The following is a 12,175-nucleotide window of genomic DNA, read 5'->3' as shown; positions in this document are numbered from 1 at the left end:
ATGTATGAGAGCAGACTTCTAAGTATCATGGGGCCAGTTTTAGGCCATTTGTGATTCATGGACCCCCTCACACAATGCTGACCTTTGAATGAATTTGAAAATTTGCCCAGAACCAAAGATTAATTTTAGTGGAGGAAATATACTTGAGAATAAGTAACAGGCTGGTCATGATGTCTCACACCTGTAGTCCCAGCACTATGGGAGGCCAAGGCAGAAAGATTGCTTGAGGCCAGGAGTTTGAGACCAGCCTAGTAAACATAGTAAGACCCCATCTCTAATAAAATAAAATAATAATATTTATTTTTCGAGACAAAGTCTTACTGTGTCGCTCAGGCTGGAGTACAGTGGCGCATTATCAGCTCACTGCGACCTCTGCTTCCCAGGTTCAAACGATTCTCTTGCCTCAGCCTCCTGAGTACCTGGGATTACAGGCATGCACCATCACGCCCAGCTATTGTATCTTTAGTAGAGAGGGAGTTTCACCATGTTGGCCAGGTTGGTCTTGAACTCCTGACCTCAAGTGATCCATCCGCCTCAGCTTCCCAAAGTGCTAGGATTACAGGCGTAAGCCACCATACCGGGTCTAAAATGCTTTTTAAAAGAGAAACTAAGAAGCATCCATTAGTGGCAGCAAAAGCAGGAGCCATGATACCATCTCTGAAATGCCAATTTTTGTATTATTTCCATTGCTGTGATTCCCTGAGTGAGACATGAGTTATTTATTCCAACAAAACTGATATGGCACGTTATATGGTTATACATATGCTAGAGGTTATAAAAATAATTTTGAACGTTCTTTTAAATAATTTCTTAAGAGGAAAAAACGTTAAATTTGACTTGTCTGTTTTCTGACAGTAGACCAAATTTTGGTACAATTGAATCACACTGCAGCAGAATTCACCCTGTGCTAGGACATCCAGTAATACTTTTCATCCCTGAAGACGTGGCTGGCATGGACTTGTTGGGAGAACTGATACTGACTCCAGCAGCTGCACTGTGCCCCAGCCCAAAGGTTTCTTCCAACCAGCTTAACAGGATTTATTCAGTTTCCATATCCTTTTGATGAAAAGTTCCATCCAATTATCTTTAGAATGGGTTTTTATATCCCAGTTTAGGAAAGCCTTTAGTATGTGAATTCTGCATCTACAAATATGTATGATTTGTGTAAAAACATATAATCTAATGTGAAAGCCAAGCTTGAAAATTTTGCCAGGGAACTGAAAACTGTAAAATGTGACACATGCCATGCATTTTTCATACAATCCAATATGACTGAAGCCTGAAATGAATGGTGCACGAGGAAGAGATGGGGCTAGAAAAGTAGTCTGGAGTTGAATATGGTTGATCTTGAGTGCCATACTAAGGATTGTGAACTTTATTCTCTGTACAGTAAGAAACCATTGAATGTGGCCGGGTGCAGTGGCTCACGCCTGTAATCCCAGCACTTTGGGAGGCCAAGGCGGGTGGATCATGAGGTCAGGAGATCAAGACCATCCTGACTAACGCAGTGAAACCCCGTCTCTACTAAAAATACAAAAAATTAGCCGGGCGTAGTGGCGGGTGCCTGTAGTCCCAGCTACTCAGGAGGCTGAGGCAGGAGAATGGTGTGAATCAGGGAGGCGGAGCCGAGATTGCGCCACTGCATTCCAGCCTGGGTGACAGAGCGAGACTCCATCTCAAAACAAAACAAAACAAAAACAAAAACCATCGAATGTTTTGGGAGAAGTCTTTAGCAGCATTATAGAGTATGGATAAGAGACAGAAGTTAGTAATACTAAGTAAATAAGTAAGTGAACTCGATTAAAAATCATGAGTGCTTGACGACTGGGTGCAGTGGCTTACACCTGTAATCCCAGCACTTTGGCAGGCTGAGGTGGGCGGGTCACTTGAGGTCAGGGGTTTGAGACCAGCCTGGCCAATATGGTGAAATCCTGTTTCTACTAAATATACAAAAATTAGGCTGGGTGTGGTGGCTCACACCTGTAATCCAAGCACTTTGGGAAGCTGAGGCGGATGGATCACAAGGGCAGGAGTTCGAGACCAGCCTGGCCAACATGGTGAAACCCCATCTCAGTAAATAAAAAAATTACCTGGGCGTGGTGGCAGGCACCTGCAATCCCAGCTACTCGGGAGGCTGAGGCAGGATAATCACTTGAACCCAGGAGGCAAAGGTTGCAGTGAGCCGAGATTGCGGCCACTGCATTCCAGCATGGGCAACAGAGTGAGATTCCATCTCAAAAAAAAAAAAAAAAAAAAAGTAGCCAGGCATGGTGGTGCATGCCTGTAGTCCCATCTACTTGGGAGGCTGAGGCAGGAGAATCACTTGAACCTGGGAGGTAGAGGCTGCAGCGAGCCAAGAACACGACACTGCACTCCAGCCTGGGTGACAGAGCAAGACTGCCTCAGAAAGAAAAAAAAAGAAAGAAAGGAAAAGATAATAATAATAATGAGTGCTTGAATCTAAAGTGTGGTAGGCTTGGAAAGGCCAGACTTATTACCTGAATTAATCAACAAAATGTGGTAACCAGTTCATTATCAAGGTAGGGAGAGATTGGGGGCAGGGAACATCTAAGGTTGATATCAGATTTCTATGTCTAGAATAGGCAAATACAGAGAGACAGAAAGTTGATGGAGGGGCTTTTTTTTTTTTTTTTTTTTTGGTCTGCAGACAAGGTCTGGCTCTGTTGCCCAGGCTGGAGTGCAGTGACACAATCTCGGCTCACTGCAACCTCTGCTTCCCAAACTCAAACCATCCTCCCACCTCAGCCTCCTAGAGATCACAGGCATGTGCTACCATGCCCAGCTAATTTTTGCATTTTTGGTAGAGACAGAGTTTCACCATGTTGCCCAGGCTGGTCTCAAACTCCTGGACTCAAGCAATCCACCAGCCTCGGCCTCCCAAAGTGGTGGGATTACAGGCATGAGCCACTGTGCTCGGCCTGGAGGGGCTTCTTTTCAGAGTAATGAAAATGTTCTAAAATTGATGGTGGTGGTGATTGCACAACTCTTTGAATATTCTAAAATCCATTTTATTACACATTTAAAATGAGTGAATTGTATGGTATGTGAATTATATCTCAATAAAGCTATTAAAAATATTTCCACAGATGGCTGGGCGCGGTGGCTCACGCCTGTAATCCCAGCACTTTGGGAGGCCGACATGGGCGGATCACGAGGTCAGGAGATCGAGACCATCCTGGCTAACACGGTGAAACCCCATCTCTACTAAAAAATACAAAAAACTAGCCGGGCGAGGTGGCGGGCGCCTGTACTCCCAGCTACATGGGAGGCTGAGGCCGGAGAATGGCGTGAACCCGGGAGCTGCAGCTTGCAGTGAGCTGAGATCCGGCCACTGCACTACAGCCTGGGCGACAGAGTGAGACTCCGTCTCAAAAAAACAAAAAACAAAACAAAACAAAACAAAATTTCCACAGATAACTGACAGAGTAATGATACTTTCAGCAAGATAAAAAAAATTAATAGCAGATTTGGGGGATAAAGATGAGTTTGACATTAAACATGTTGAGTTTATGGTGCCTCAAGATATGCTTTGAACATAGTAAGGAGCTATATAGGAATTTGGTCTGGATCTTGGAAATGGTCAGATTTAGAGATACAGAATTTTAGAGTCTCAGTTTCCTCCATAGGTAAGAGTCGTGTAGTCCTGTGTTTAGAGCATGGCACAGTAGGGTAAATGTTGGATTCACTACCTTTTTTTTTTTTTTGAGACGGAGTTTCGCTCAGTTGCCCAGGCTGGAGTGTGGTGGCGCCATCTCAGCTCACTGCAAACTCCGCCTCCCAGGTTCACACCATTCTCCTGCCTCAGCCTCCCTAGTAGCTGGGACTACAGGCGCCTGCTGCCACGCCTGGCTAATTTTTTGTATTTTTAGTAGAGACGGGGTTTCACCGTGTTAGCCAGGAAGGTCTCGATCTCCTGACCTCGTGATCCGCCCTTCTTGGCCTCCCAAAGTGCTGGGATTACAGGCATGAGCCACCGCGCCCGGCCTGGATTCACTACTAATTAGCTGTGTGACTGTAGGTAACTTACTTAACCAGCCTAAGCCTTTTCTTCCTCTGCTTTAAAATGAGGATGATACTTATAAGTTTAGTTTCTCTTGCAAAAATTGGTTTTCTGTTCTTTTGGGGTTTGTTTGCTTGTTAGAATTAAGTATAATAATCCATGTGAATGAAGCTCCTAGCATATAACAAGTACTCAATAATATTAATAATTGTTATTGTCATATGACTGAAGCTGTAGGAGTAAATGAAGTTATAGAAAAGTATAAACAGTGAGAGGCCGGGCGCGGTGGCTCACGCCTGTAATCCCAGCACTTTGGGAGGCCGAGGCGGGCGGATCACAAGGTCAGGAGATCGAGACCACGGTGAAACCCCGTCTCTACTAAAAATACAAAAAATTAGCCGGGCGCGGTTGTGGGCGCCTGTAGTCCCAGCTACTCGGGAGGCTGAGGCAGGAGAATGGCGTGAACCCGGGAGGCGGAGCTTGCAGTGAGCCGAGATCGCGCCACTGCACTCCAGCCTGGGCGACAGAGCGAGACTCCGTCTCAAAAAAAAAAAAAAAAAAAAAACCAAAACCAAAAACAAACAAACAAACAGAAAAAATCATAAAAGCATCAAAGAGCTAGTGAAGAGGAGTTTCTGTGCCATGATTTAGGAGAGGTTTGAATTACAGAGAGCTGAGCCTAGCATTGGGAGATGCTTTTGCCCTGGAGTAGTTTGCCAATTCAAGCAAGCAGTTGAGAGGCTAAGATGTATTAATACTTCCAAATCAATGCAGGACAAGAAGGCCAAAGAATCCAGGACCTGCTGAGCTTGGGAGTGCTGCTAAAAACACCTCTTGCCTTGGGCAAGGGATAACTAGAAGGCTATATTTTAAGGAGTAAGGTCAACCTGAAATAAATCACTCTTCACATGGACTGTATATACTTTTTGGTCATCTAGGCAGGCCAGAAAATCTTAAACTTTTAAATTGGATTAGGATGATTTTAGATTTGTTAGTTCTAGATGTCTTATGGAAGCAAACAAAAATTTCTAGAGGAAAATAACTGCATCCTGTGCTCCCAATTATTTAACACTTTTTCAAATAGTGTCTCATGGTGCATATGCACACACACATGCACAGTCACAAATAATCAGGTGTAAGAAAGGACAAGATAGCAAAAACAAAGTCACAGAAACACCCACTGGGACTCCAGATACTGGTGATATCAGACATTGACTTTAAAAAGTTATGCTTAGCTGGGTGTAGTGGTTCACACCTGTAATCTCAGCACTTTGGGAGGCTAAGGCAGGAGGATTACTTGAGCCTGCAAGTTCGATATCAGCCTGGGAAACACAGTGAGACCCCCATCTCTAGACAAGTTAGCTGGGCATGGATGGTGCATGCCTGTGGTCCCAGCTACTCAGGAGGCTGAAGTGGGAAGATTGCTTGAGCACAGGAGGTCAAGACTGCAGTGAGCCATGATCGCACCACTGCCCTTCAGCCTGGGTGACATGAGACCTGTTTCAAAAAAAATAAAATGAAAAATTATGCTTACTATGTTTATGAAAATGAAAGCAAGTTTGAAAAATTTTACTAGGAAACAAACTGTAAAAGATGAAATAACTTTTTTTTTTTTTTTTTTTTTTTTTTTTTGAGACGGAGTCTCGCTCTGTCACCCAGGCTGGAGTGCTGTGGCCGGATCTCAGCTCACTGCAAGCTCCGCCTCCCGGGTTCACGCCATTCTCCTGCCTCAGCCTCCTGAGTAGCTGGGACTACAGGCGCCTGCCACCTCACCCGGCTAGTTTTTTGTATTTTTTAGTAGAGACAGGGTTTCACCGTGTTAGCCAGGATGGTCTCGATCTCCTGACCTCGTGATCCGCCCGTCTCGGCCTCCCAAAGTGCTGGGATTACAGGCTTGAGCCACCGTGCCCGGCCATGAAATAACTTTTAACAAGAACAAAACAGAAATTGTGGAATCAAGAAATATAATAACCAATGTTGAATAAAATTCGGTACACAGGTTTAACAGCAGATTAAGTACAACTTAAGTGAATTTGTAAACTAAAAGCTAAAGATTAGCAATAACTTAGCAAAAATAAAGCAAAGAGACAAGTCATGGAAAATACAGAAGAAAGGGGTTAACAGAGTAAAGAGTAAAACTGTCTAATGGGTATTTAATTGATGTCCAAAAAGAGAAGAGAGAAGAGAAAATGGGGCAGAAACAATATTTAAAGAGTTAATGACTGAAACAACTGAGACAGATTTAACAACAGAATAATCAAGCAGTATAAATAAAAAAGATTTATACACCTAAAGAGATGAAAAACAGAGAAAATCTTAAAATCAGTCAGGAGGACAAATCATCTTTAAAAGATGAACAAATTAGCAGTTGACTTCCCCATTCCAACAGAAGGTGTTAGACTAATAGTGTTAATGTCCTGAAATAAAACCATTACCAACCTAGAATTTCATATCCAATCCAAATATTCCTCAACATAAAAGGTAATAAACTTACCTGTATATTATGTTAAAATTATAATCCATGTAACAAGAAGAATTAATTCAACAGACTTTAGAACATGGTGTTTTGACTATACATTCTTAGCAGGATATACTCTAAGGATGAAATGGAAGTCCAAAGACCTCTTAAAATTTATTCAGTGGCATGATTGTTAGGAATAATATTGGTATTTTATATTGGAATTATTGTATACATACTTATGATAAAAAATTATGTTAACAATGTTAGGAACCAAAATTTTTAGCATCATATGGAAGAATGTGAGTGTAAATTCAGAGAAATAGCAATTTTTTTTAAAGGCGTCTTGCTCTGTTGCCCAGGCTAAAGTGCAGTGGTGCGATCATAGCTCACTGCAACTTCGAACTTCTGGGGTTAAGCAGTCCTCCTACCTCAGCCTCTCCTGAGTAGCTGGGACTACAGGCATGCACCATCATGCCTGGCTAATTTATTTTTATTTTAATTTTTTTGTAGAGACAGGGTCTCACCCCCGAGTTTCCAAATTTAATGAAAACTATAAACCTTCAGATTCATGATCAATGAAGCCTAAGTGTAAGAAATATGAAGAAAATTATACTGAGTCACGTCACAATCAAAGTATTTGAAGCCAGTAATAAAATATTTTAAAAGCAGCTGGAGATAAAAAAGACACATTATGTGTACAGCAACAAAATAATTATGGCAGATTTCTCACTGGACACAATGTTAACTGGAAGAAAGTGGGGTAACATCTTTAGAAAGTACTGAGAGAAAAAAGGCAAAATGAAGAATTTTTCAGACATAGAAAAGGTGAAAGAATGTATCACGAGAAGACCTGTATTATAAGAAATGTTAACAGAAATCTTTTAGGTAGAAGAAAAGTGATGCCAAATGGAATTCTGGATCTACCCAAAAAAGGAAGAGCACTGGAAGTGGTGGCTATGCGGGTAGATACAAAATACTTTTGTCCTTTTAAAAACACAAAATATCCTTCTTGAGTATATAAACCAAAAAGTATCTAAGACAGGTCTCAATTAGTTTAGAAGTTTATTTTGCCAAGGTTAAGGATGTGCCTGTGCCTTTCTCTAAAGATAGTTTTGAGGTCTTTGGTATTTAAAGGAGGGAAATGCAGGCTGGAGGGGAAAGAGGGAGGGGATGGTCACATTATTGAATCCATATGTTACAAGAGAAAAGGAGCAAGTAGGGGAATAGTCAATTATGTATTTGTCTTGTGCTTAGTAAATTGACCCTTTATATAATACAAGGAGAACATAAGAGTAGCTACCTGTAGAGGTATTTAACCCTTTATCTGTAGCTATCTGCTTAGGAACAAAAGGAGAGGCAACTTCTTGCATGACTCAGCTTTCAGCTAAATTATTTCCTTTTGGCATAGTGGTTTGGGGTCTTGAGTTTGAATTTTCCTTTCATAAGTACCTCACCAGAAAAAAAAAAAAAATCTTTAAGAAACAAGTCTTGAAGTCCCTCCCTTCAGGACTCCAATTACACATTCTTGAATTAGGCCACCTAAAGTTATCCCACAGTTCACTGAGGCTTTCTTCATTTATGTAGAGAACAGGGTCTTGCTGTTTCCCAGGCTGGAGTGCAGTGGCTTGATCTCAGCTCACTACAGCCTTGAGCTCCTAAGCTCATGTGACCTTCCCACTTCAGCCTCCTGAGTGGCTAGGAGTACAGGTGTGCACCACCACATCTGGCTAATTTTGCATGTGTGTGTGTGACATGTTTTGCTATCATTTTCTATTTTTTTCATATTTATTTTTTTTGAGACGGAGTCTCACTTCTGTCGCCCAGGCTGAAGTGCAGTGGTGTGATCTCAGCTTACTGCAACCTCCGCCTCCTGGGTTCAATCAGTCAGGCCCCTGAAATGATTTCTATGTCTGCCATTTCAGCCTCCTGAGCACCTGGACCATGGCCAGCGAATTTTTGTATTTTTAATAGAGACAGGGTTTCGTCATGTTGGCCAGGCTGGTCTCGAACTCCTGACCTCAAGTCATCTGCTCGCCTTGGCCTCCCAAAGTGCTGGGATTACAGGCATGACCTACTGCACCTGGCCTATATTTTTCGTATTTCTTATGCTTAGGGTTCATTGATCATGGATCTGCAAAAATATAACATATAAAGTTTATAACGTCTGTGGAAGTAAAACATGTGACAATAGCACAAAGGCCAAGAGGAGAGAAGTAGAAGTATATCACTGGATTTTTAGACTATATATGAATTGTTATAATATCATTTGAAGGTAGACTGTGATAAGTTAAAGTTGTATACTAATAAAGCCTGGCAATCCCTAGGTTAATGCAACAGTTATAATGAATAACTTTAAAAGGAGATAAAATGGAATTATAAAAAATTCCTGGCAGCATGGTGGCTCTTACCTGTAGTCCCAGCTACCTTGGAGGCTGATGCAGAGAGAGGATTGCTTAAGCCTAGGAATTTGAGGCTGCAGTGAGCTATGATCACATCATTGCACTCTAGTCTGAGCAACAGAATGAGACCCTGTCTCTTAAAAAAGGGAGGTGGGGAGAGAGAGAAAACACTTTTTAAAACTTAAAAAGCAATTTCTAATCCAAAAATAGAAAAGAGGAAAAAGGAAACAAAGAATACAAGCAACAAATGGAAAAGAGATGATGGATTTAAACCCAACTGTAGCTATATTCATATTACATGTAAATGATTTAAACAACCCAATTATAAGACAACTGCACTTCTTGGCTCTTCAGACACTCCCCTCTTATTCTGAGTTTGCATCTTAAAATTCCTCTTGCCCTAAACAGTGAGTCAGCCTTAGTTCATGTGTTAATGCCTTCTGAGATTTGTGAGGGAGACTTCATTTACGGGTATAAAGCCTTTCCATAATGCCCCAGTGCCCACTGGGTAGGAATTTTAATCTTCACAATACCTTGTGTTTACCCCATAAGAAAGAGGATGAAAATGAAGAAAGATAAAGGAAAGTACACATTCTGGTCTCTGGCCTTGGTTCAGGGGACAAGAAAGGTTAAGCAGTGGTTCTTAATGGGGTAATCTTGTCCTCAAAGGACATTTGGCAATGTCTGGAGACATTTTTGATTGTCATGGAGGGGGTAATGTGAGGAAGGGTGCTACTGGCATTTGGTGGCTAGAGGCCAGGGATGCTACTAAACATCCTATAGTGCACAGGACTGCCCACCACAGTGAAGAATTATCTGGCCCAAAGTGTCACTAGTGCAGAGGTTAAGAAACCCTGGGTTACAGATAGGATAAGAGTGGGAATGGGAAGTTCAGAAACCATTTCAGGGGCATGCCTTCTTTTGTTTTAGATAATAGGTTTGGAGACGATCAGAGGAAGTTTCCTTCTCAATCTGAGTATACTCAAATACTTCCCAGAAAATATTGCATTGTATATACTTCTAGCATGTATCACATTGTATTATAGCTTACCAGCTTTTATGTATCTCTCATACTGTAAATATGATAAACTTGAGGACAGATATTATCTGGATATTCATCTTTGTACCCCAAGATCTTAGAACTTAAAACAATGTTAACCTGTGGTGCCTTTCAAATCTATGATCATGTGAACCGGATGAATAAATAAACTGTCTTAATATTGTATCTGTAACTCACACTTATTAAACCCAGAATAAATTTCTGGGGATCCTAGTGGATCTATCTGTGGTGCCTCACACCTGTCTTCAGTGTGGAAAGGCTTAGTATATAACTGCTTAGGCTGGGCATGGTGGCTCATGCCTGTAATCCCAGCACTTTGGGAGGCGGAGGTGGGCGGATCACGGGGTCAAGAGATCGAGACCGTCCTGGCCAACATAGTGAAACCCCATCTCTACTAAAACTACAAAAATTAGCCAGTCATGGTGGCATGCACCTGTAATCCCAGCTACCCAGCTACTTGGGAGGCTGAGGCAGGATAATCGCTTGAACCCGGGAGGTGGAGGTTGCAGTGAGCGGAGATGGCGCCATTGCACTCCAGCCTGGGTGACAGAGCAAGACTCTATCTCAAAAAAAAAAAAGAAAAAAAAAAAAGTAACTGCATAACACATTTATGGGAGTGTAAACCAGGTCAGGGTTATATTTGTTTTTTATACAAGTGAATACATAGTCATAAGATACTAAAACTTGGCAGTTTTCTTTAGCAACTACACATATTTCTATATGGACCTTTGGGTCTGCCTCTGATATTGTCAACTTGGGAGCAGCCAATGACTACTTTCTTCAAAGATACCTCTTCTTTAATTGATTGGAAAAAATACCATTTGTGTATGGTACCCAATTTGGATCTCAATTTGGATAGAGGTATATCCTCCCTCTCTCTGCACAGGAATGAAGAAACTTGAAGAATATTAGAGAAATGAAAGGAAATACGAATAGAAAGTGTATATAAAAATATGACCAGAGATATGGCCCAGGTTGGGGTTTGAGGGTCAGGGTCTGGCCAAATGTGAGAGACCACTTGAAGTGAGGCAAACAGGTGTCAAACAGGCAAAGCTCTTTCAGAGCTTGTTTTGGCATTGCATGTTTTTTTGTTGTTTGTTTTTGTTTGTTTTGTTTTTTGAAACAGAGTCTTGCTCCGTCGCCCAGGCTGGAGTGCAGTGGTACAATCTTGGCTGGCTGCAACCTCTGCCTCCTGGGTTCAAGTGATCCTCCTGCCTCACCCTTCCGAGTAGCTGGGATTACAGGTGCCCACCACCATGCCTAGCTAATTGTTTTTTGTATTTTTGGTAGAGACAGCGTTTCCCCATGTTGGCCAGGCTGGTCTTGAACTCCTGGCCTCAAGTGGCCCACCTGCCTCAGCCTCCCAAAGTGCTGGTATTATAGGTGTGAGCCACCGCACCCGGCCTGGCATTGCATGTTGATACTGGTTCTCCTCTTACTTCCTCTGCTGCCTCCTCTATTCCTGGTCCTTCTGTTAGATACTTGTTCAGAAGAGTTCTAATGTACCTAATCTGTCAACTCTGGGCCTTTACAAAGGTAAGGGAGCAGTGATACTTCTGAACTACTGTGGAAGATAAATGCTTCATAATGAACTGAGAAAATCACATAAAATTCCTTAGAAACAATTAAAACACATACAAGTGCAAGATATAATAGTATTAGGCCTAGGAAGCGGACTGTAATATTCACGTAAACTCTAACCATACCAGCTTTGGGTGAATCATGCTAAAAGTTGGAGGTTAATAACTGAGCTAATAAAACTGTGAAACTGGAGTATGTGACCATGGGCTGATATCTAGGAGGGGTTGCAGTTTTGAGATTGACTGTTCTAACTAGAATCCTATGAAATTTAGAAGGTAGTCTGGTCTTCTGGCTCCTGAGGAAGATGACCAATAGGGAAGAGGTATTCTGCAGCTATGACTGGTATGAGAAGATTGAAGCCTACTGGGATGGGGCAGTATCTTAGAGGGAATGATAGACTCCACTGATTTCGAATAGAGATATGACTGGTGAATTTCTAGGGCTCTCCATATCTCCTTTTCTCTTTCATTTTTGTTTTTGGGCTTTGCTGGTTTAGTTTTTTACCAATTCATGGTCCTGAACTTTCTCAGTTAACTTTGGAAATGGATAATGTAGAAAATGTCCCTTCATCTCCCTCCCTTATTACTCTAAAGGACAGAACAAGGATCCATATGAAGGTACTTCTCTACATGGATCTGAAATATAGGACTATC

The 12,175-nt window shown here is 41.9% G+C and overlaps 1 protein-coding gene across 1 annotated transcript in view; it reads left to right on the top strand.

The window, feature by feature from the left end:
• Window positions 1-12,175, top strand: part of TOP6BL (TOP6B like initiator of meiotic double strand breaks) — a 103,059-nt gene that overhangs the window by 59,194 nt on the left and 31,690 nt on the right. Inside the window, exons 8-9 of the mRNA XM_071074209.1 lie at window positions 856-1,055; window positions 10,656-10,802. Of these exons, the coding sequence (XP_070930310.1) occupies window positions 856-1,055; window positions 10,656-10,802 (347 nt within the window). The remainder of the gene's footprint in view (window positions 1-855; window positions 1,056-10,655; window positions 10,803-12,175) is intronic.

Source organism: Macaca nemestrina, chromosome 12, assembly GCF_043159975.1.
Source record: "Macaca nemestrina isolate mMacNem1 chromosome 12, mMacNem.hap1, whole genome shotgun sequence".
NCBI lineage: Eukaryota > Metazoa > Chordata > Mammalia > Primates > Cercopithecidae > Macaca > Macaca nemestrina.
This window is presented reverse-complemented; position numbering and strand designations above follow the sequence as displayed.